Raw genomic sequence first — 26369 nt, forward strand, 5'->3', positions numbered from 1 at the left:
ACCGCGATGTCGCGAAACACGGATGCGACCATCAAGATGATGTAAACATAACCTGGATTCATCCGAAAAAATGACATTTTGCCATTCGTGCAGCCAGGTTCGTCGTTGAGTACACCATCGCAGGCGCTCCTGTCTGTGATGCAGCGTCAAACGTAACCGCAGCCATGGTCTCCGACGTACTGCAAACGTCGAACTGTTCGTGCAGATGGTTGTTGGCTTGCAAACGTCCGCATCTGTTGACTCAGGGATCGAGACGTGGCTGCACGATCCGTTACAGCCATGCGTTGATAAGATGCCTGTCATCTCGACTGCTAGTGATACGAGGCCATTGGGATCCAGGACGGCGTTCCGTATTACCTTCCTGAAACCACCGATTCCATATTCTGCTAACAGTCATTGGATCTCGACCAACGCGAGCAGCAATGTCGCGATACGATAAACCGCAATCGCGATAGGCTACAATCCGACCTTTATCAGTCGGAAACGTGATGGTACACATTTCTTCTCCTTACACGAGGCATCACAACAACGTTTCACGAGGCAACGCCGGTCAGCTGCTGCTTGTGTATGAGTAATTGGTTGGAAACTTTCCTCATGTCAGCACGTTGTAGGTGTCACCACCGGCGCCAACCTTGTGTGAATGCTTTGAAAAGCTAATCATTTGCATATCACAGCATCTTCTTCGTGACGGTTAAATTTCGCGTCTGTAGCACGTCATCTTCTTGGTGTAGCAATTTTAATGGCCAGTAGTGTATTTATTCATACACAGGTAAAAATTATGAAATTTTTAATTCTCCCTTTCTTTTCTTACAGACAAATAAATAGACTTCGTAGCACTGTAGATAGCACTTCCGCAAATGCTCAGATTAGTGCGATAGATGCTGTCGAATCTTAAGCAGCTCTTAACTGGTACACCTACCTTATTTAATTTTCATTCTAATTTTATGCTTAGTGTAGCTTCAGTTGTAAGGTTATATTAAACTTTATTAGTTGACACAAAACAACAGAAATATGTTTAACTTAGTTCTAAATTTAAAGAAACTAAAGAGAAAGCCAAAGGTGAAAGATGTGGCGCATGGAAGACAACTACATCTTGCGCCCCAGCTTAAATTAGGGTCGTTGTATATGAAGTGATAAAAGAAAAGTTTTGGTCTATTCTCATAACTTGCTTCCTTAGTGTTTCTTTTTGATTAGAGACCCTTCTGAATACTCTTATGACCAGGAGAAGTCTCCACATATATCCTGCTGTGTAATGGAGGCAAATGGAAACCTGCATCCTCGGCGCAGTTGAGTAGAGAACCTTTTTTAATGTATTTACGAGTATTTACTACCTTTCTGGGAGCGCAGCTACGTCATCTCAAATATGGAATGTCAATTACTACGAATAAGGTGACGAAACTAATGGCAACACAATACCCTGTCCCCAAGTGCAGAAACTCTCCCATCCAGCCGGAATCGAACCAGGGTCCCTTCGATTAGCAATCCGCCGCGCTTACCGCGCAGCTACTGATGCGGATGAGTAGAGAGTGAACTGGACGAGGCGGCTTATGTACAATTTTTACTGTCTCGACATGCCGCTGGAGATATAGACCGTACGCGAATTCTTACTTTAGGACAAGGAGGGTTGTCGGCAAGGGAAGTCATCAAACTGGCGTTCGGTGCAACCACGTCACTGTAACGCGCAGTCGCTATCGTGAAATCCAAACCACTGAAGGAGTGACCCTTAGTGACTGCCCGAGGTCAACGACACCAGCTGATGACCGCCGTCCACCCCGAAGAAAATGCTGTGTAACAGCGAACTTTCTTTTTGGGGGGGGGGGGGGGAGCTGGGGGGCTATGTCGACCCAGACACTCGCTACGGATCAGTTTGGCCTCTAGGCGTCCATTAAGAGCGACAGTGAACATCCCCCACCCGCCTACTCCAGCTCCGTGATGCAGAAAGAAGACGAGCAAGGGAACCCTTGGAATGGAACATACATCAAAGGTGCCGGGTCCTTTCCACTGTCGTGCTCCTGTTTTTTCTGAAGCCCGATTATCGTTGTAGAAAAGTGAGGAGGCTGCCAACTACCGACGCACGTCATAGGCATGCAGTCCCACTGGTTTTTCGGGGAGATGGATGAGTGATCTGTTGGGCTGGTATCATGTACGGGGCTAGGACTTCATGTGATGCCACACTCACTAGGGGTAATGAAACTTAAGGGGTGTCCAAATGAAAAGGTACGAAACATCGCAACAACTACACCAGTTGAAATTTCCAAATTCTCTTTTGGGGTAATGCAATCGGACGTCTAGGGAGGCGAATGTAGTGTCGTCACCTCCCCATGAAAAATTCAGATATGTGTTTAGCGAGCAATCTTGTAAACAGGGATGGAGGTTTTTGTTTAAACTGCTTGGAATCCTGCACTCTCCATTGTCAAAACAACAGCGGTACCTCTGACTTTGGTCATCTTTGGTGGCACTGATGTTCAGTGAGTATGTGTGTGTGTGTGTGTGTGTGTGTGTGTGTGTGTGTGTGTCCTGAATTACTCCAAGAACCGAGGTTGTACGTCGCCAGTCCGTTGCAGTTTATACCTAGAAAATGGCGGGGTATACTCCCGCCGAAGTATCGGCGATCGCTGTCAATATTACCTGGCTGAATTCCCGTAAGTTGTTTGAAAAATGCCAGTGAAGTGAACTCGTGATACTAAACAGAATTATGAGACAGTGACTGGCGGGCGGTGCTAGGCAGCAGACTGTGCGGTTACTCACGCGGCAGGCAGCGCGACTCGTCGGCCGAGGCGAGCAGGTTCTCGCGGCAGACGCAGCGCCTCTCGCGGCACTCGCTGTAGGCGACGCGGACTGCGCACTCGTGGTTCCTGCTGCACGCCGAGCCCAGCTTCCCGCCGCCTGCAACAGACGCGTTAAATCAGGCAACGCGCCGAGGAAATCCTCTCACTACTGCTCGTTGGGGGTATTTTCTTTTCCATGTGCGAGAGACTTCCACCCAGCGTATGCATAAAGTATGAAGAAGAGCAGATAGAAGAGGTTGACACTCTTAAATTCCTGGGATTACAACTTGATAATAAATTCAGTTGGGAGGAGCACACCACAAAACTGCAGAAACGCATTAACAAATCTGTATTTGCAATTTGAGTGTTAGCAGACACAGGCGATATAAAAATGAAAAAGCTTGCATACTTTGCCTACTTTCATTCCATAATGTCATATGGTATAATATTTTGGGGTAACTCTTCAAGTCAAACAAAAGTTTTCAGAGTCCAAAAGTGTGTAATACGTATTATTTGTGGAGTAAATTCACGGATGCCCTGTAGAAACCTCTTCAAAGAACTCGGTATACTAACTACTACCTCTCAGTATATTTACTCCTTAATGAAATTTGTCCTAAATAATATATCTCCTTTTCCAACAAACAGCTCAGCTCATACATACAATACCAGGAACAAAAAAAGATCTGCACAAGGACTTAAAAGCACTTACTTTAGTTCAAAAAGGGGTCCGCTACTAAGGAACACTCATCTTCAATAATTTGCCAGCAAACATAGAAAAATTAGTTACAAATAGAGATCAGTTTAAAAGGATCCTGAAAGGCTTACTAGTGACCAACTCCTCCTACTCCACTGACGAATTTTTTAATAGAAACAAATGATGTATTGTATGTAGTCATACTAATAGTATTGTTATTTCAGCTTACAATAAATAAATAAATAAATATTGACATGTTCCACATCCACGAGGATCTCCTCAGCACGGATCTATTGAACGAAAAACTAATCTAATCTAATCTAATTGGCCACTCGTCGCAAGTGTGGCTACTGCAGCGCTCTTGGCGTGTTACTGCACTGACAACGAAACATTGCTAACTCGACCTCATATTTTAAGAAGAGAAACGAACACTCCCAAAATATCAGCCCCAGCAATAGATCCCGCGCAAAAATTTGGTCCGTAATTTTAACAGTACACAGTTATGACTACCTGAAAATACAGCTTTTAAACTTTCGCGGACACTGTTTTATCGCTCTCTCCGCCTCATTGCAGCTGCCCAACGCCCGAACGCGAAGTACTGTATAGCGATGTGATTAAGAAATTTATGAAATACTGTTTTGACTTACTGGTAACAGGCTTTGTTAATTGTGGCTACGTGTGCGGTTTCTAACCTGTAGCTGGTGCCAGAGATCTCTTTACTTTCAGCATTACGATGTTATGATTCACAAACGCAGTTTAAATCCTTGAATGAATTGTTTTGTCTTTAGAGAAGTGGCGCGGTGCCATTTAATTAATAACATCGCCGTTGTGCGTTATTTTGTCTAGATCTTAAAGCTCGCACTGTGAAAGTGCGACTGGTGTGACCGAGCGGTTCTAGGATCTTCAGCCTGGAACTGCGAGACCGCTACGGTCAGAGGTTCGAATCCTGCCTCGGGCATGGATGTGTGTGATGTTCTTAGGTCAGTTAGGTTTAAGCAGTTCTAAGTTCTAGGGGACTGATGGTCTCAGATGTTAAGTTCCGCCGGCCGAAGTGGCCGTGCGGTTAAAGGCGCTGCAGTCTGGAACCGCCAGACCGCTACGGTCGCAGGTTCGAATCCTGCCTCGGGCATGGATGTTTGTGATGTTCTTAGGTTAGTTAGGTTTAACTAGTTCTAAGTTCTAGGGGACTAATGACCTCAGCAGTTGAGTCCCATAGTGCTCAGAGCCATTTGAACCGATTTTTTGTTAAGTTCCATAGTGCTCAGATCCATACATTTGGAGGAGATGCGGCATTCTTCAACGTGATTGGCATGATTAAATTGTAAATCGAAAATCATTAATCTCATTTCATAATTATTCTTCAGTTAAACTTTTGTGTTCTGCCTTACGGCAGGTTTTGTCATGGGGGAAGCCTCGTCAGAGAGGTCCACCGCATGAGCGTCTATGGAAGTGATTCCAGTGGTCGTTTCCCGTTGCCTTCCACTGATGAGGATGAAATGATAATGAGGACAACACAACACCCAGTCCCTGACCGGAGAAAATCTCCAACCCAGCCGGGAATAGAGCCCGGGCCCCTTGGCGTAATAGCCGCCGCACTGACCACTCAGCTATCGGAGCGGACATTCTTCAGTTACTTGGGTTTATTAATTTTGACTTTGAGGCGTGTATACAGGATATTGAAAAAAAGTTGACAAACTAATGTGGCGCATCGGGCATACAACAAGGATCGGCAATCACATTGGGCCTGGAGGTCGCAAATGCCACGAGAGGGCGCTACGGTCACGAGAGGTCGTTGCTACACAAAGAGTGATCACTCACGCCGTGAAAGCGGTGGTAATAGGCTATCTGCACGTATCGCATTTGTCATACGGCGCGGTCAACTGCATTGGACGGGAAGCCGTGCGGCTGTATCGTGCAAAAAAATCTCGATAGAAAGGTGCCGTGCCACACATTATTCGCCACCCTGCAGCGTCCATTGTGCGAAACCGTCTCGTTCCATGTGCACAAGCTGGCTGCTGGTCGCCAACGAACAACACGGACAGTTGCGGTGGAAGAAAGCGTTCTCGAAAGGGTGCAGCGTACGCCGTCAACGAGTACACGGGGTGTATCCCGCGCCGCTGGTATCCCCCAACCATTATACACGACGAAGTACTACATCCGTTTCATTTCCAAAGCGCCCAGGGTTTGCAATCAGCGGACTACAACAAGCACATGGGACATAAAAGTTTTCTGGGTATGGTACCACGTCACAGTGACGTGTTATGACGCCGTACCATACCCAGAAAACTTTTATGTGGACTGACTCTGGCCGCGGAAGCCTATGCAATTATATAAGCACATGGGATTTCCGCGATAGTTTCTGCAGGAATCTTCTGCAGACAGAAGCTTCACAGCGTGTGTCCTCTTCACCGATGAGGCTGCTTTCTCTCTAGAGGGTGTGATGAACGTTCACAAGCTGCTTGCGTGGGCGGATGTGAACTTCACCTACGTATACGCCATAACGCAAATTTATCGTTACCGTGTGGGCTGGCGGTTACTGTTTAATTGGGCAGTACGTTCTCCCGGACCGACTTGACGATCTTGCGAGAGGATCTGCCTGAAACGCTGTCGATGTTCCCATGCCTATTCGCCGCATTCGATTTCAGCACGACGGAGCCCCAGCGCATTCCAGCAAACAAGTGAGGACACATCTGCAGGCAACCTTTCCCTGCCCTTGGAATGGTCGCAGTGCGGCCAGTCGCATGGCCACACGATTACGCCATCTTTCCCGAATCAATTCTTTCCTGTGGGGGTCTCTGAAGGGCCTTGTATATGAAACATTTGTTACATCGCCGGAGGGCCCAGTGGACAGGATTGTTGTTGCAGCAGGATGTCTTCGAAATACACAAGGTACCTTTGAAAGGGTCGATGTCAGGCGTGTATTGATGCATCTGTACAAAACTTTGAGAATCTCCTGTAGTGGACGTCCATTTGCTGCACCGTGAGTGGCCCAGCGATTCTAGGCGCTTCAGTTTGGAACCGCTCGACCGCTCCGGTTGAAGGTTTGAATCCTGCCTCGGGCATGGATGTGTGTGATGTCGTTAGGTTAGTTAGGTTTAAGTAGTTTTAAGTTCTAGGGGACTGATGACCTCAGAAGTTAAGTCCCATAGTGCTCAGACCCATTTGAACCATTTGAGCAGCACGTGACTAAATAACTGTAAAGCCCAGAATGAGAATTTCACTCTGCAGCGGAGTGTGCGCTAATATGAAAGTTCCTGGCGGATTACAACTGTGTGCCGGACCGAGACTCGAACTCGGGCGAGTGCTCTGCCGTCTGAGCAACTCAAGCACGACCCACCTCACTGCATTACTTTTGCCAGTACCTCGTCTCCTACCTCCCAAACTTCACAGAAACTCTCCTGCGTAACTTGCAGAACTATAGCACTCCTGGAAGAAAGGCTGTGAGGATGGGGCTTGAGTCATGCTTGGATAGCTCAGACGGTAGAGCACTTGCCCGCGAAAAGCAAATGTCCCGAGTTCGAGTCTCCGTCCGGCATACTGTTTCAATGTGCCAGGAAGTTTCATGTCAGTGCACACTCCACTGCAGAGTGAAAATCTCATTCTGGAAACATCCCCCAGGCTCTGGCATAGCCATGTGTCTGAGATATCCTTTTTTCCAGGAGTGCTAGTTCAACAACTTTCGCAGGAGAGCTTCTGTGAGGTTTGGAATGTAGAAGATGAGGTACTGGCTAAAGTAAAGCTGTGAGAAGGGGCGTGAGTCGTGCTTTGGTAGCTCAGACGGTAGAGTACTTGTCCGCGAAAGGCACAGGTGCCCAGTTTGAGTCTCGGTCCGGCACCCAGTTTTAAACTGTAAAGCCATTTAGTAGCTCCGGATCGCCTTTGCGACGCCTGGTTCCCATCTGATTACTGATTCTTCTAGTATGTTAGATGTGCCATACAGTTTGTAAACGTTTTTTTGAGTCAACCTGTATAGCTACAGGATATGAACAGGTAATATTGTTAAAATAACATTGAACGTATATGTGCTATGTTAGATGGTCATATTACTTAGTATTTTTCGCATAGAGTGACATGACGTTCTAGAACAAGTTCTCAGAACGCGTTGGGCAGTAGTGTCCGCTGCACCCGTCTTGTTCCCTCGCCTTCAGTGTCCCAGGAATAGGGAAGGCCCTGGTTGTCACTCAGCTGTACAGAACTCGCTCGGGAATTGGGCGGTTATAGTGGTGTGGAGCGAGCGACAAACAGCCGGTGGGCGCGAAGTTTATAAGTTGTACTTTCAGAAGTTCATAACTGCATTCTATGGGAATTCGGTCCAGATTTCGCACAGTAATGATTTCTGGGGCTGATACTTGCAACTGTACTTTGTTCGCCCCTAAATATGAGATCGAGTTGGTGTTATTTCCGCGTGATACTCTCCTGCCTGCCTCGAGTGGTCGTTTCTGTTTACTTGTTGGTACCAGAAGTACATGTGTTTGAGTGCTATCTGCTGTGCAGTTTGGCAGTGAAAGTGAGGTTACGAAGGTCCACCATTCTTACAAAAAGTCGGAACGCCGTAAAAGAATTAAGGAACTAACAATGATAACAGGTAGCCAAAGCAAAACTCATATTTGATGTATTTAACAAACGTCTTACAGCAAATTCCCCACTCTCCTGAAAACTGAAAGACTACGAAAAGTGTCACTCAAACATTTCAAAACATCGACATTTACTTACTCGAGAAAATATGTATCCAGACAAACACAATAACAACAGTTAGAAGGCAGTAACTGGTGGCTTTTTACTCAACGCTTTGTGCCTTATTTTCTTTCTAAGTATTAAACAGCATCAAAGATTGTTTTATCTTTCATTAGAGCTTGATTCTCACTGTCGACACAATGTTCATTAAATAAAATCAATTTTCATCTGTTTGTGCCTCCATATATATCTACCGTAAGGGTTTCTTCTAATTCCAGGTACCGTAAGGCCTAAATAATTTTTCACTTTAAGATAGTGTTTCTGTTTCACTGTAACCTGAATTTGAGGGTGTGCAGTCCTCAGCATACTTACGATTTCGGAACTCTCAGCACATTCTATTGACGTCACCGACCCACTCTCGACGTGATTTATGCGCTGAAGTGTGATGCGTACAGACCGCGAGTAGAAAACACCGTCCCTCTACGGAAAACGGCTTACAGAAAAGTTCTTTGTGGGAGTCTTTGACAATACTCCATCTCCCACATCTTTCTCACGCCTCAGGGAAATCACTTCGTCAAGAACACGCGATAACATCCCAGAGATTACTAATATGGCAGAAGAGTCAAAGTTGGCTTGAAAATAGTTTATAAAAGAATTAGCTATGTTGATGAGACTGCGTCTGAGGCCAAGGTTTTGGAATCGCTGCCAGGAAATTTATAAACTCTTGAGGAGTAAACAGTTGCATTGCATGCGCAGACGGCATACTGATGGTTACAGCAATACGCAAACTGAAAAAGCATGGAAGATCACGCTTTAACGCAATGCTAACGAAGAGGTCATCAGAGTTGGGCTACAAGTTGACGTAGGGCGAGGAAGGAAATTGGGCCGTGTCTTCTACGAAGGAAGCATCCCAGAATTTGCCGTAATTGAATCAGGAAAATCACGGAAAACCTAAATGAGGTTCGTCTGGTAGGAATTCGAGATCAGTGTCCTAGAGACACCATGCCACTTTCGATACACCAATGACAAGACAAATGAAATCAGATGCTAAGTCGCAGTAGAATTTTTTTATTGCTTTTCATTTCCTGCCCCTGAAGGTACAGTGGCCTGTTCGAATAATGGCCATTAGCAGAGTCAGGAACTTTTTAACCAAATACCAGGTGGGCTGGTAGTGGGGTAGAGTGTAAAGTATTTCAGAAGGGATTTCCAATACCGCTATTTGCTTTACAGCCAAGGGAAGCCTCTCGAACAACTTTTTCGGTGTGGGAGGGGGGCGAAGTTGGGAGCTATTTTTATTTAATTCCGGAACGAAATGTTCTATACTAAAAATATGAAACCTAGTGTATCTGAATGTGTATTTGTTCATGTGTATATTGAGTAAAGTCGATGACTAGTTGGAAAATTGTATGTGACGTGACTGCCGTGCAACATTGTGTAAATAGTAACGTTAAGAGGGTAACCGTATATAATGTGACTTCGAGAAATATTATTCTCCATAATAACAGTAATTGACAAAAACATTACGGTGGCCTATAGACCTGTATCGGAAATACAATGAACTTTTTCTTGTAGTGATATTAATATTTGGGACAATCACTTAAGTGGATGTAACAGTAAAATAATTAAAATGAAAAGAAAAGACAGTCTGGTCACTATTTTACGAGAGATAAGTTTGCAAATGTATCTGCATTACGGTTTAAGAGTAAATTTAATCATCTCTCCATAAAACTTCACTGAGATGCTGCAACATTAAACAGGTGCAGAATATTGCATCCGTAGCAAATATGCTCGTGGCAACATCATCAACATCCAAAATGCATATTAATTGCACGAATCATTATGAAAACCAGTTTTCATCAATGTTACTGTATAAATGTGTGGTATGATGTTGAAGACAATCCGATTATTGGTCCTTATTGCGTTGGCGCTCACGCGCACGCGCGCACACACACCACCACCACCACCACCACCATCACCCCTGGCATTGCTTTTATGTCAAATCTGTCTTTTAAAAACGGTTCTTCCGACCATGACCAGATGGCACTGGTGTCATTTTCCTTAACATTTCATAGTAGCGATTGATTTGAAATGAAAAACGAAACAAATACAAGAGGTAACTTCTGCTCCTTAACTCCTATCTGCCCAAAAGAATAAAGCAAATTAGTCCATATTAGTGGCACGACTATTATCCACACATGCTGCTCCAACTCTGTGACAGAGTTTATGAATTCTGATATCTGGCGAGTCTCTCGACAATCCATGACAACATATTTTCAGTGGGTAAGAGAGCTGGAAAGCGTGCTGGCCACGGCAACAGTCGAACCGCTTCGGTACAGCGTTAGGACAGGACAACTCTGGCAACAAATGGTCTTGCGTTATCTCGTTGAAATAAAACGGCACGGAGACCCCGAACATGGACATAGCCACATGCGATAACACGTCATAAATGTAAAAGCTGTATTCCTCTTATACGTGCGTAATGTATAAGATCTCAACTCCTACTTGCTTTATGCGGTCATGTTGAAATGACAATCATTTACAATCAGGTGACAATGGTCATAGGATAGCGATATGCGCACATACAGGTGGCGGTAGCATCGTGCACACAAGGTATAAAATAACAGTGCATTGGCGGAGCTATCATATTTTCTCATGTGAAAATGTTTCCTATGTGATTGAGGCCCCTCGACGGGAATTAACAGACTTTGAACGTCCAGTGGTAGCTCGAGCTAGAGGCATGGGACAGTCCATTTCGGAAATCGTTCGGAAATTCAATATTCCGAGACCCACAGTGACAAAAATGTGCCGAGAGTATCTAATTTAAGGAGTTACCCCTAGTGTACAGTGACTGAGTGAGATACGAGTGAACAGTGTGGTATTACATTATTTAGTAAGTTATTTGTAACAAAAGTATTGTACACCAGGAGTAAAATCTAATAATTGCCTCTTAACTAGAAGTCCGTAAATATATGGGTATACGAATTAACGTTTTTTTTAATTGGTCTAAACTTGTACATACTTTGACATGTCCCATAGCCTTGTAAAAAGAGATATACGGGTGAATAAAGCTACTACTACTACTACTACTACTACTATCGCGGACAACACAGTGGCCAACGGCCCTCAGTTGACGACCGAGAGCAGCTGCGATTGCGTAGAGATGCCAGCATTAACACACAAACAACACTGCGTGAAAAAACAGCAAAAATCAATGCGAGATGCACGACGAACATACCCGTTAGGGCAGTGCGGCGAAATTTGGCATTAATGGGCTATGGCAGCAGACGACCGACGCGCCTGTAGCGCCTGTCCTGGGCTCGTGAACATATCGATTGGACCCTAGACCATTGGAAATCCGCCCGCATCTCGTGGTCGTGCGGTAGCGTTCTCGCTTCCCACGCCCGGGTTCCCGGGTTCGATTCCCGGCGGGGTCAGGGATTTTTTCTGCCTCGTGATAGCTGGGTGTTGTGTGCTGTTCTTAGGTTAGGTTTAAGTAGTTCTAAGTTCTAGGGGACTGATGACCATAGATGTTAAGTCCCATAGTGCTCAGAGCCAGCCATTGGAAATCCTTGACCTGGTCAGATGAGTCCCGATTTCAATTGTTAAGGGCTGCTGGTAGGATTAGAGAGTGGCACAGACCCCACGACTCCAAGGACCCAAGTAGTCAGCAGGGCACTGAGTAAACTAGTGGTGGCTCCATAATGGTATGGTCTGTGTTTACATGGAATGGACTGAATCCTATGGTCCAATTGAACTGATCAATGACTGTAAATGGTTATGTTCGGCTACTTGGAGACCATTTGCAACCACTCATAGACTTCATTGTTCCAAAGAACGATGGAAGTCCTATGAATGACAATGCGCCATGTGGCCGGGCCACAGTTGCTCACGATTGGTTTGAAGAACGTTCTGGACAATTCGAGCCAATGATTTGGCCAACCAGATCGCCCGACAAGAATCCCATCGAACATTTATAGGAAATAATCGGAGGTTGCATATTGCTTTCATGGTGTTGCACTGCTGCCGGCCAGCAGAGTGTAGCAACCGCCACAGGGTGGGGAGGTCAGGCTGTGGCGTGGGAGACAGCGGCGGCCGGCAGAGTATGAGCTCCGCAGACGCCGCCGCCGTCACCGTCGCCTCCGCTTGGTAACCGCGCCACGCCACACACTTCCTCATCAGGCACCGGATGGCGACGTGTGATTCGCTTAGCTCACCAACAGCCTTCTGAGACTCAGCTGACGGCTAAATGCGCTACAGCATTACGCCAGACAAACGGCAGCTCACTTCGTGCTCATGCTGCTCACGGTCAAACGTAACACCATCTCTCGCGTTTTCAACAAACATTTGTTACAGTAATTAATAAATAAAAATAAATGTCGTGTGGCTAGGGCCTCTCATCGGCTAGACCGTTCGCCGGGTACAAGTCTTTCGATTGGACGCCACTTCGGCGACTTGCACGTCGACAGGGTTGAAATGAAGCTGATTAGGACAACACAACACCCAGTCCCTGAGCGGAGAAAATATCCGACCCATCCGTGAATCGAACCCGGGCCCTTAGGATTGACATTCTGTCGCGCTGACCACTCGGCTAGCGGGGGCGGACAATTAATAAATAAAAGCCGTTGACTTAACGTTCTAAGTACATACGAACCCTCATTTTCTTCACCTAAAAGTGTGGAGACAAAAAATGGCTTACTTATTCATTACCCCATTCGAGATCTAAATATCCCCTCTGCAGTGAGATGTGGGTGGAAGTGAACATTAAAAACAGAAGACTCCTTGGATAACGGAGAGGAGTTACAGTTTAACGTCTCATCGCTATCCAGATCGACAGATGGACCATTGCTTATGTTGATAAAATATTACGAAGCTAATCGCTGCATAGACCTAAAGCTTTATGGGAGACCACTGAAACCTACGTAAAGATAACAGGACGAGGATGCAACATTATTCGTCCCTAGTGAGAGTCCAGGTTTCAGAATGGAGTAGACAGGATTGTACCTGTAGCCTGTCCCCGATGTTAAACTGGATATTGACAAATCAGGAAAGGAAATCAAGGAGAAATTCGGTAATGTAGTCACAATTTAGGGAGAAGAAATAGTAGATTTAAGATTTGCCGACCGGTTCCAGACTGAAGCGCCTAGAACCGCTCGGCTACACCGGCCGGCTAGATCAGTTAAACGGAATGAATTATGCTTCGAAGAGAGATTATAAAATGAACATAAAAAAACTAAAACAAGGGTAGTAAAATTAAGTCGGGTGTTGTCAAGGAAATTAAATTTGGAAATGAGACACTTAAACAACCAAAGACGTTTGCTACACGAGTAGCAAAATAACTGACAATGGCCAAAGTAAGAAAATATAAAACGCAGTTGAGTAGCGACAAGAAAAACTTTGCAGAAGAAGAGAAATATGGTAACATCTAATATCAGTTTATATATTAAGAAACGTTTTCTGAAAATAATTGTCTGGAGAGTAGCCTTATGTGGAAGTGAATCGCGCATGAGCAATAGTAGAGACTATAAGAAAATAGCTTTTGAAATGTGGTGCTGCAAACGAATAGCGTGGATTAAGTTGGTAAATAGGATAAAGAATTAACTGTACAGCAGCAACAACAACAATATTAATCGCCAGAACAACTATTTTTACTCTGCGTGCTACGTCTATGATCGTATGTAATTCGAAAGCGGTTTAGGATGCCACATTCTGTAAAATGTCTTCATTATTTGATAAAATATGGTGTATCATATTTGTTCCTTGCGAAAGCCTTTCACTGTATGTTTATTTTTGGAAGAATGTGTTAACGATAAACGCACTAGTCTTTTCAGTAAGCTCATCTAACTCATTACCTCGGCCATTTCTGGTATAATAATCGCTATTTATTATTTATTATTTTCACGTCAACATCTCCGACAATGATCATGCAGCGTGATTAGATTTCATTTTTATATCACAGAAGCCGATACATAAAAAAATTGATGTATTGGCTTCTATACAAACTGGTTGCCACGGAAGTAGGATCATAAAGCACGTCAGCTTTCATACATATTTTTCTATGTGATTTGATTATTTATCTTTTAGGGCCAATACATTCATCGAAGTCATCTTTCATGGCTACATCACTTATAATTTAAGTAAAATTTCGTGACAAAACCAAAAAGTGTCCCAGGAAGAGAAACTTTTTCAGAAATACTCCTACGTACTTAGTCTTGGGAAGGATAAAAAAAAGAAAAGAAAAAAAGAAAGAAGAAAGCCAATCATTTGCGTAACACAGGTTCCTTAGAACTCTTGACTAAAGTTTCGATGATTATAAAATTGTCTTTTTCAGTCGGAGGAGAAAATAATGTAATTATCGAAGCCTAGGTTAGGTGTTCTAAGAAACGTGTGTTACGTAACTGGTTGGCTGTTTTTTCTTCCTTTCCAAGACTATCTCCTTCCAGGTGCTGTTTACAATCATGTCCATGATTTCTACATATACTCCGCAAGCCACCATATGGTGCATAGCATGATACTACTATAGTCATTCCCCTTCCGGTTCCACTACAAAACGGAGCGCGGCGAGAACCCCTGTCCGTATGCCTGCGCACGAGACCTAATTCCGCTTATCTTGTCTTCGCGGTCCTTGCGCAAGTTTTACACTGCTGCCTGCAGAATCGTTCCACGCTCTTACGCAAATGCCGGTTCCCCAAACTTCCACAATAGTGTTTCGCGAAAAGAAGTCTTATTCCCTCAAGAAATTCCCTTCCCAGTCCACGTAACATTTCCGCAACACTCGAGTGTCGATCGAACGTAGCAGCACGCCTCTCAATAACTTCGGTATCTTCCTTCAACCCGACCTGGAGGGGCTCCAAAACACATGACCAGTACTCGAGAACAGGTCGCACAAGCGTTCTGTACGCGGCCTCCATTATAGGTGACCTACACTAACCTAGAATTCTTACAATAAACCGAAGCGGACCATTCGCCTTCCCCACAAACGACCTTAAGTGCTCGTTTCAGTTCATGTCGCTTTGCAGTGTTAAGCCTAGATATTTCATAGACGTGACTATGTCAACCAGCACGTCACTAATTATAGGATTGTTTATTTACTTAATTGCATTAATTTACATTTTTAACGTTTATAGCAAGCTGCCGTTCTTCACAACAACTAGATATTCTGTCCATATTATGGCTCAAATGGCTCTGAGCACTATGCGACTTAACTTCCGAGGTCATCAGTCGCCTAGAACTAAGAACTAATTAAACCTAACTAACCTAAGGACATCACACACGTCCATGCCCGAGGCAGGATTCGAACCTGCGACCGTAGCGGTCGCTCGGCTCCATACTGTAGCGCCTAGAACCGCACGGCCACTCAGCACGGCTGTCCATATTATCCTGTATTCTCCTGCTGTCACTGAAAGACCACACTGTTCTGTACACTACAGCGTCCTGAGAAAACAGTAGCAAATTGCTGCTACTAAATGTAAATGTCGTGTGATTAGGGCCTCCCGTCAGGAAGACCGTTCGCCTGGTGAAAGTCTTTCGATTTGACGCCACTTCGGCGACTTGCCCGTCGATGTGGATGAAATAATGATGATGATGTTCAGGGCAACACAATACCCAGTCCCTGAGCGGAGAAAAATCTCCGACCCAGCCGAGAATCGAACTCGGGCCCCTAGGATTGACATTCAGTCGCGCTGACCACTCAGCTGCCGGGGGCGGACATTGTTGCTGCTACTTGCACTGCTCGTCAGACTGTTTACATGTACAGAGAACAAGAGCCGTCCTATCACACCTTCCTGTGGCACTCCTGACGATATTTTTGCCTTCGATGGTCACTCGCCTCTCATCAAAACATACTGTGTTCCACTCCTTAAAAGTCTTCGAGCCACTCTCTTATGCCAGAAATTACTTCGTATGCTCGGACTTTCGTGAGACATTATCAGAAACGTTATAATTTTTATTTAAGCATTCTGATTCAATACTTTTTCTGTATTTTATTCTGTACGGAAACGTACCGCATTTATATCCTCGTACGAACATGATAAATTACAAACATTTTCCAGTTTCATACTCCAGTTGATATAGTTAAGTGCAAAAGTTCTTTCTTTCCGTTTCTTTCTTCTTTTGCTACGTATTTGCTACGTATTTGTAAAAAGACTGCAAAGTTCGGCCCCAAATGAGAGACTTATTTCTACCCTCTTAAGAAATAACTCACTACTTAATACAGTTCATTGTAGGGTGTGACGTATTTCGTTTGCGTCAGTTTCATTTGGAGAAAGAAAATTTGTGCCTATTTACGATTGGGCATATCATCGCTAGACGATTGTGAGGGTTCTTTTTTTCAGAGGAAAGTGTTGTGTTGCTAAAGAGACTATTTAGGTTGTATAATAATGCACTGAGATTGCTCTTCACAGATCTCTTCAATCAAGAGGTAGCCTTTAAGTGGAATGAAGTCCACCGCACTCGGTAGGGGGAGCAGTTTCCTGCTACGAAAAGCTGTAGCTCAAGTTTAAGCCACGCGTTGCGGTTTTATCCCCAAAGATTGAGACAATCCATGTACTGAAAGTTGCCTAACATTTTGTAACGTGATGCTATTGTCTTTAAACGATCATCCAACTTGTAAATAGTTATTGTCTCATGTAACGCAATCCCAGGCGTTTGGTGTATACATAAACAATTGTTGTTACTAAAATGACTAACAATTAGAATAAATCTTTTAAAAACACTGCGTAGTGCGAGAAACGGTTTGAAGTGGAACTTTGAATTTTGGTATCGTTAACAGTAACCTTTTTCCCATAGCTGTATAAACTAACCGCGACATTGACAGCAGAAAGTTAGGAAGAGGCGCTTACTGTACAGGGTCTTCTCTGTGCTGAAGGAGAGATTCAACGAACGACACAGCTTCACACACGCACTTATGTTCCGTGAACATTCTGCGCTACACTGACATGTTTCAAGGCGAGTAATTTCAAAGCTTGCTTATGCTCATTTCTCTTCAGAGTCTTCATCCTCTGGCGATATTTGAAGAGAAGTTACATGAATCTCTGAATGTTTAATTTTGAACACGACGGAAACAAAAGTAACTAATCTAGCAGCTGTAAATGAAGGTTATATTTTCCTTAGTTCTAAGCACTGGAATACCAGCAGCAAAGGCTGTGGCTCATAAAAGGAACAATCAATTTTCGAAGTTTAAAAACAGCTATAGAATAAACGGGAAAGATGCCTATGGAGAATGCAGTAAGTAGGAAGAACGTAATTACGTAGGCTTCCGCGGCCTGAGTCAAGACGATTAAAATTTTAAACTACAAAACCAACGTTTCGGACGTATTACAACAGCCTTTCTCAGGACAAGGCTGGCCTGAGAACGCTCTGAGGAATGCCGTTGTAACACGGCCGAACGCTGATTTTGTAGTTTACGTTTCTTACAGTATTTTGTGTTTAATACACTGACGCGGTACAGCACCTATAAGAATTTTGATCATCAAGTAGGAAGAAGTTTACTCTCTACAGTCCGATATAAGACTTCCAGCGCCAGTCCGCTGGTATACCTGCAACACATTAAGAGATTGTTTTCTTCTGGTCGCTCGTTGGCAAGCCAAGACCGTCGCGCTGGCTGGGCGCACTGAGATCACGCCGCCACGTGGACATCGTCTTGGCGGGCGCACGCGCAGGCGGAATTCCCTGACTGCCATCGGTCTGTGTATGCTGAACACGGCGAATCGAGACGGAACTAAGGAGTAGCACACGTTTACAGTTATTCACGTACTGGTATGTAAGTAGCATATCTTCCTCAGTGGAATTCTGCATTTACGTCATTAATTTTAATGCAAGTTGATAAACTGAAAACCGTTAGCGGATAACGTTCGGAGTGCCATTTGTTTTTCTCCAAACGCGTTTTCAGTGTGCTGTGTTTTCGGCACTCTATTGCATGTCCCTAGGATCGATCAGCTCGTAAGAATTACGGAGATGCCTCATGAGCTCAAATGGGAGTCCTTGGAGGGGGGACGACGTTCTTTTCGCAAGTCATTACTTAAGAAATTTAGAGAACCGGCGTTTGAAGATATGAAGAAAGAAATTAGGGCTCGTACGAAGACTTATGGCCATTCATGTCTTCAATCATTCTATTTGCGAGTGGAGTAGGAAAGGAAATGACTGCCATGAACTGTATGGTGTCTTGTGAAGTATGTACGTACATGTGTATGTAGATATAGAGTTGATCTAGATGCCAAACCTTGGAGACAACCTTTGAAACATACTTCAGCAGGTGTCGCATGATCCTTAGGGCAAGCTGTGCATCGCTCTGGAGTTCCAAAATTAAAAGGAATGGGAAGTAGTTTTTGCTGACTGCAGATCCACTAGATAATAAGCTAATGCTGTTTTTTTGTACGTGTATTACCAAATAAAACGTAGTGCCTCAGTATTAATGATACTTTCAATAAAAACATTCTTCCTGCTATTTTGTCACTTTTTAGAGCATATCTCTGTACAAACCACCAAATTTATTCTTACAAAGAAGAAAATAGCAACCAGCCACTGTTAATGATGCTTTTTATTTACACAAATACCAGTTTTCGAACCAAGTTCATCTTCAGACGGCTGCTCACGTTTGTATTACATCTGCTGTTTACATAAGTTCCTGGATGAAATAGCCAACAACTAATGGGAGCAACAACAAACGTGAGATAAACGTGAACAGCCGTCTGAGGATGAACATGGTCTGAAAAATGGTAACGGCGCTACTGTGTAAATAAATAGTATTATTAAGAATCTTATTTACAAGATTCATCTCGTAAGCATTTTCTTATTGCCACCTAGAACGGGTCAGTTTCTTAGTCAAGTATTTCTGTTCCTATTTGTCTAATTTTTAGGCAATGCGCTGGGCGGTATAATTCTGTTGTATCAGAATACCTTCTCAGTTTTTTGGACACTAGTCACTTATGTACAAACAGAGATATATTGTTATTCATTCTCCTGACAAATGTGAGATATGGCACTTAGATCCATTCAGTTGTTTGTAGCCAAATTTTATCATTAAATTTTGAAAAGACACTCTACACGCAGTTAAAAAATTGTAGGCGACTTCCATTGATCATATGCACAAAATAGGAATAATTACAGAAAAAGCGATAATTCATCGGGTGTCAGGTCGTTAGTAAAATTTGGATAATAGTATCTACAGCGAAACAGCCGAAACTTCTCAACAGAACTATTTTTAATGGGGAAGTTGTCGGGTACGGTGACTCAAAAGGCAAATTGCTGGTATATTTTGCTTACTTTCATTCAGCGATGTCATACGCTGTGATATTGTGATATAGCTCCTCAGGCCAAAGCCGAGCATGGGGTCCCGGGTACGATTCCCAGCCGGGTCAGGAGTTTTTACCTGCCTCGAGATGACTGGGTGTTTGTGTTGTCCTCATCATTTCATCATCATTCATGAAAGTGGCGAGTTTGGACTGAGGAAAGGTTGGGAATTTGTACGGGTGCTGATAACCGAGCAGGAGAGCGCCGGACAAACCAAACATCATCATCATCTGCATCATCATCATCATCATCATCATCATCATCATCATCTGCATCATCATCATCATCATCATCCTCAAGCCAAATAAAACTTTTCCAAATGTAAGACCGTGTAACACTAACTACCTTGTTCTGTGAATACAAGAACGACCTACAGTAGCCTACCCAAAGAACTGGGTATAATAACCACTGTTACCCGGAATATTTGTTCCTTACCAAAAAGTTTGGTAAATAATATTGTCTTCTTTTTCAACCATAAGGACAGTTGACAAAATCAGTACCTGGAATAAGAACATGTTGCATAAAGCCTGAAATAAGTTTATTTCGTACAGAAAGGTGCCCATATTCAGAAATTAACATTTTCAGTAACATGACAACAATCATAAAAAGTTGATTATTCGTCAAATCATAAATTAAAGTGGGTCTGCGGGATTTACTGATGGCCACATCGTCCTTCTTCGCCGATGAATCTGTTCGTAGAATTAACCATATATTTTTAATACCTACGTGACATGACACATGTGTATCGTGTATGGTATTCGTCTACAGCTCATGTTAACAGCAATAAAAATAAACAGTAAGTAAATACTGTAAGCTGATTTATTTGGACGTTTCTTGCATATAAGAGACTAGAAATTATTTTGTGTGATTTTCAGTGTGTGCACTTACATATTTTTTTATGGAAAGATTCAGTTTTCTTACTTGCTCGCCCTCACTTAATACTTGTGCAATAAACATTAAAATTTCAGCATCTCAGTTTTTATACAAAAATATTTTCCTTAGCCGATCCATCTGCACTAGGATATTTTACTGTATGTCTAATTTAAATTAAATGATACAAAAGCCTCAACGAGAATAAGAATTTTTGAAAATGATCGTTCAGTTAGATATTATCAAACAGTCCAAAGCGAAAAGCGGACGCTGGTACCTCAAGGAATCTGCGGTGCTGTTATAAGCAAAACTACTCGTCGAAGCTTCTTATTATTCGTAAAACAACGAAAAATCTGGATCAGAATGGCGATACGATGATTTGAAACCCGCGCTTCTCGAAAGTGTTTCAATTTCCTTAACTACTGCGCCATCTCAATTGGTAGACCGCTATTACAAGAGCGTAGCTGACCGGCTGACACGAAGAACTGTCAGCAATTGTCGCATTCAGGCCAAAGGACGGAAAACTAGGCGGGGTAAGAAACACTCGCGTAAAGAAACAGAAACGATCGTTTAACACAGTAACCGGCGAACTATACAGGCTAACGCTGTGCGCCGGACAGAAACTACACTGGGAAACAAAATTAAATGGTTATTTTTTTAAACTCCGTAGTTGTCTCCCATTCCGAAGCATTAGTTTGAAATTCGGTTCAATGGTGCCTATGTCCTTTTCTGTAATGGTACAAAAGCATGGAGCCCTGTGACGTCACTCTCGGGCTCTGCGACGCTTCAAATAGCAAGGTGTCGACACGTGGGAAAAAGAGGCCACAGCTCAGAATCGAGGTGTAAGGGGAGGTTAATGACACCAAATTTCACCACAATTCTGGCCAATGCTACGAAACATGTCACACAATGGGAACGTCGTTGCACCCCCTCATACCCACATTTCACCCCTTCTTTTGGCGCCTCAGCAATGGAGGTCAAAACCGCGACAACCAGTGTTGAAAGCACGTGATTGTCATATGGGTGCCCGAGGAAAACATTTCAACGCATCGCCGCGCAGAATCGACACGAAAAGGCCTTAGGGGATGGCATAAAGAGCGTCAATGATAGCACCCTTTCGCTTGAAGCGTTGATTCCCACGTATTTCGCGGGCGAAAATAACATTTTGCAGGGCGATGAGTAACAGAACAGAATTCTGCACAATGTTCGACACTGCTGTCATCCCCTGGGATTTTCAACCCTTCCGTGAGATGGAGGGGCTGCAGCCCCATTGAATGTGATCTAACCCCTCTGGAGTGTAGTGCAACCACAATTTTTACTCTAGTTTACAGGGTGGACTCACTAGAGACGGCTGAAAACTATTCGACCAAATCGGAAAGTGATTCGAAGCAGAAATTCGTTTTTATGCTTTTTCATTCCTCGTTTTTCGTGCTCTACTACAGCGTGATCACGGGGGTGTAGCATTAAGATGTGCGTGAAGAAAGGCCACCACCTCCTCCAAGTTCGGCAACATCCTCAGTGAAACCCACGCACCTTAGTTGAGCACGTTACGAATGTACTTGTTAGAGACTTCATCATACATTCAGGTTTGTGGCGTCTCTAGCGCCTGATGGTTAGGCAACCCTTTCGACACGTCGTCAGGTGGTGTTTGCCTGCCTTCTGTCTCTAGAGCAGCCGTAACCTAGAATGTATGTCGAAGTTTCTGAAAGGTACATATGTAACGTGCTCAACCAAGCCATACACGCAGGGCTCGCAGCTTCTGCCTGCCTTTGGCGTTCTCATATACTCGTGATCCGAGAGTCCGTAGGAGACTGTTCATTCCTCTGTGAGAGTAGACAGGTTCATGATAGAAAGGCTTGGACGCGGAAACCTTAGTATCACTTCGGCATTCTAAAGGAGGGAAGGTATGTTCTCACCGCGGAGGTGCGAGTTTTCATGGGATAACTCTGCTGTTGATGCGTTACCAGCAAAGGTTCTGCGCTCAGATCACAGTACAGCATACTATTTCACCAAGTCACTCGAATCAACAAGCGTCCATAAACGTCATTTGTATGTTTTCGGGTATCCAGCTGGATTGACGAACCCAACGCGGACATAAAAAATTACGTTGTTTCTCTGTCACTTTGTAAAAGCGCCGTCTACATCGACATATACATGTGTGCTCTGCAAGCTACCATACGGTGTATGGTGGAGGGCACTATGCACACCACTGTCAGCTCCCCTTCTCCTGTTCCAGTCGCGCATGGTTCACGGAAAGAGCGATTGCTAGTAAGCCTCCCTGATGCTTTCTAAATGAACCTTCAATGACACGTGCTGCTCTTCTTTTGATTTTCTCTATTTCCTCTACACATCCTATATCGTGCGGATGCCGGACTGACAAGCAATGAGAAAGTTTTGGTCGAGTGAGTGTTTTGTTAGCTACTTCCTTTGTTGATGGACTACATTTCTTGAGAATCGTCCCAATGAATCTTAGTCTAGCATCTGCTTTACACGCAGTTAATTTGATGTGGTCATTCCACTTCAGATCGCTCCGTACGCATACTCCTAGATAGTTTATGGATATAACTGATTGTTCTGAAATCGTGTCACCATACTATAAAGGGACTTTCTGTCTATGTATTCGCAATACGTTACATTTGCTTATACTGTGGGTTAATTACCACTCCATGGAGCAAGCGTTTATCATCTACATTTCGTTACAATTTTCTAGTGTTTCGACTTCCTTGTATAGAATAGCACCATCCGGAAAACGCCGCATAGAACTTCTGACATTATCACTCGGTCATGTTCTTAAAGGAAATCTACGAGGTTAGCATCTGCTCGCTTGACTACACTTGTACAAGTTATTCGGAAGAGAATGCAGCTTATTGTAAAAGATCAAGCTGCATTCACTTTCGAACAAAATTGTATTGCATTTGAACCGAGAACATCTGAGCGGCAGTAGTACAATTCACAACAAAGGGAGACTGTCGATTGAGGAAAAGACATGAAAGTGCGTTATAGGCAGGAATAATAAGCGGAAGTCAGACGAATGAAGGGAAGAGGAGAAATAAAATGAGAAAATTTACACAAAAATTAAGCTTCAAACTGTCTCATCGCGCGAAATAGATGCAATAATACATAAAGGACGAGGGTGGCTTGATAAGTCTGGTAAATTTCCGTGAAAGAATGAAACATTTTTGTTGCACCTTCGTGGTTGGTAAGCTTCATTATTCCAAGGATCGTATAAAGAATTTCAATAATGTACAGCATACAGATTATTTTTGACATTCATCTGTATTGGTGAGCCGACTGTGATTGAAAATGGAGAAAACCGAGTTTGGTGCTGTTATTAAGCATTTTCATTCGAAGGGCCGGACTGCAGCAGAAGTCAAAACAGAACTGGATGAATTTCACTCGGACTCTCCACCATTATTGAATACCATTTACTTTACGATTAATGAATTTAAAAATGGTCAGACAAGCAACGAAGCTTCGGCTGTCCAATTGAGGTCACCACAAAGGAAACCATTGCCAAAATCCGTAATATGTTACTGCAAGACCTCCGAATAAAAATTCGCAAGATTGCTAAGGCTGTAAGCATCTCAATTTAGCTCTTGCATAACATTCTGCACGGAGAAATGACTATGAAGAAGCTGTGTACACGGAGGTGCCGCGATTGCTCAGAGTCGACCAAAATCGCATTCGGCTTAAAGTTTCAACACAATGTCCGACGATGTTTAATCGCAATCCGCAAGTCTTGTTGCGCAGATTTGTGGCTGTTGGTGAAACCTGGATTCATCATTAAACACCAGAGCCAAAACGCCGGTTAAAAGTCCACCGAAAAAGACAAAGACCATTTTGTCAGCTGGTAAGGTCACGACCACTAGTTTTTGAAATTCCCAATGAACAATCTTCAAAAATTAATAAGTCACGACCACTAGTTTTTGAAATTCCCAATGAACAATCTCCAAAAATTAATAAATGACTCGCAGACAGGCAGAACCATAACTATATCCTGTTATGCTTCATTATGATCGTTCGGAACTTGCCGTGGCACGCAAAAAGTGGTCTTTCACCACGATAATGCATCTTCCCACACATCAGCGATAACAATGGCTAGAATGCGTGAATTGGGTTTTGAATTGGTTCCTCCTCCAACTCCATTCACCGGACTTAGCCTCAACTGACTTCTTCCTGTTCTTATTGAAACTTTGATTTGCTGGGAAAAACTTTTTATCAAATCAGAAAGTGTCTGTTGCTGCTAACGAGTATTTTGCGGAGTTCGACAGAACCTATTTTTCCGAGGTATTAGAAAGCTGGACGATCGCTGAACCAAGTGTATGTCGCTCAAAGGCGATTATCTCGAGACGTAAGTTGAGTTGTTTACGAAACAAACATTTTTTCTTGTTTTTTACCACATTTATCAAACCACCCTCCTAGGTGTCGAATTGCTAATAAATAGTGAAATGACATCATGATAATTCAGAGAATTTCAGCCACAGTATACTTCATAGTTAAGCATCTAGAGTCCCTTTCATTCTACGTGTTTGTGATTCAGTGTCGTTCTCAAACGAACCATCCCAGCATTTCCCTTAGGAGTTTTAGGGAAACGTCTGAAAAACTCAATGTGGATAACCAGAAAGGGATTTGAACCAGCGTCCTCCCGACATCTCGTTCGTTAATACTGCCTTCCCACACCAAAGGAAGCATCCGCTTACGGCAGTCAAGGCTCAAGAAATTCCTGATAGCTTTCGAAGCGAAATGGTTGCGTTCGAAGGTCAGTGGAAGACCAGGCAACATCACCTTCAACAGCACCAAATGTGTGGGAAATCTTATGGGACTCAACTGCTAAGGTCATCAGTCCCTAAGCTTACACACCACTTAAACTAAATTAGCCTACGGACAAACACATACACCCATGCCCAAGGGAGGACTCGAACCTCCGCCAAGACCAGCTGCACAGTCCGTGACTGCAGCGCCTGAGACCGCTCGGCTAATGCCGCGCGGCATTCAACAGCACCGTAGTATTGTGCTGTTAAAACCGGCCTGCAGTTTGATGACCGCTTTACTCTCAAGCGGGCAATAGATCGTCCCATCGCGATACGCGCCGCTAACCGTTGCCGACTAGCCACGACGTACAGAACAAAAAAGCAAGCAACGCATCCGTCATTCGCGCTATTTGTAGCGAGCGAACAAAAAGTAGCAGACTAGTTAATCAGTGTCGGCGGAGAGCGTGCAGACGATAGAGTCGTGCAGTTGGCGCCGGCGCGAGGCCGCGGCCGTGTGGGCGGCGGCTGGCGCGTGGGCGGCGGCGGAAGGAAGGCTGCCGGCGGGGGCGGCGGGGGCGGAAGCGGCGGTGGCTGGCGTGGGGCGGCGCGGCGCAGCGCGGCCACAGCGGCAAGGCGCGGGGTCAGCAGCCGCGACCTCGCGGAGACCCAGCCAGCAGCCGGCCTTGCGTCACCGCGGGCCCTTCCTGTAAACACGCGCGCCGCTTCCGGGCTGTGGCCGCGTATCGCGCCGGGACCTTGCGGGTAGCGGGCCGCGTGCCCCTTGTGAGGTAACGAGAGCACTTGCTACCGAACCAGGCCACCGAGTGATAGTCGCTAGCAAGGCAGCAACCCCCCAAGCACAGGATAGAGGGAAAAACTGGGTTACAGGTCAGGTTGCAGTTCCAGATCGGTTAGTAGCAAATGCAGAAAGACAAGTTTCTAATGATGACAGGTGCTTAGATCAGCGCCAGACATTGTCACGGGGAATGTACGAGAGGTGCGGATTTTGGGACTCGGTAAGGACACTCGTAGTTGGAAACGCAAAGAACGCGAGGGTCTGAATAAAACTCTTTTGTTGCATTCAGGCTGCACCAGTACACAGAAGGCTAATTCTAAGGATCAGAAAAAGCAAAGTATTCGACTGTTGGCACAATTGAATTCAGTGTGACAGCCCTTAAGATGAGAGCTAACAAAAGTAGCAATCGCTAGCGCTTTTGTTAAGAACAAACAATGAGAACAGCACTCTAACAAGGAGATTGTACGAACTTCCCCTCGCTATTTCGATTCATGTTGACGGGGTGTATAACGACAAAGACTTGACTTCAA

The 26369-nt window shown here is 44.2% G+C and overlaps 1 protein-coding gene across 1 annotated transcript in view; it reads right to left on the bottom strand.

The window, feature by feature from the left end:
• LOC126483852 (uncharacterized) overlaps positions 1 to 26369 on the bottom strand; it is a 225298-nt gene that overhangs the window by 28150 nt on the left and 170779 nt on the right. Inside the window, exon 3 of the mRNA XM_050107071.1 lies at positions 2749 to 2886. Coding sequence (XP_049963028.1) covers positions 2749 to 2886 — 138 coding nt within the window. The remainder of the gene's footprint in view (positions 1 to 2748; positions 2887 to 26369) is intronic.

The sequence above is a fragment of the Schistocerca serialis genome, chromosome 1, assembly GCF_023864345.2.
Source record: "Schistocerca serialis cubense isolate TAMUIC-IGC-003099 chromosome 1, iqSchSeri2.2, whole genome shotgun sequence".
In the NCBI taxonomy this organism is placed as follows: Eukaryota; Metazoa; Arthropoda; class Insecta; order Orthoptera; family Acrididae; genus Schistocerca; species Schistocerca serialis.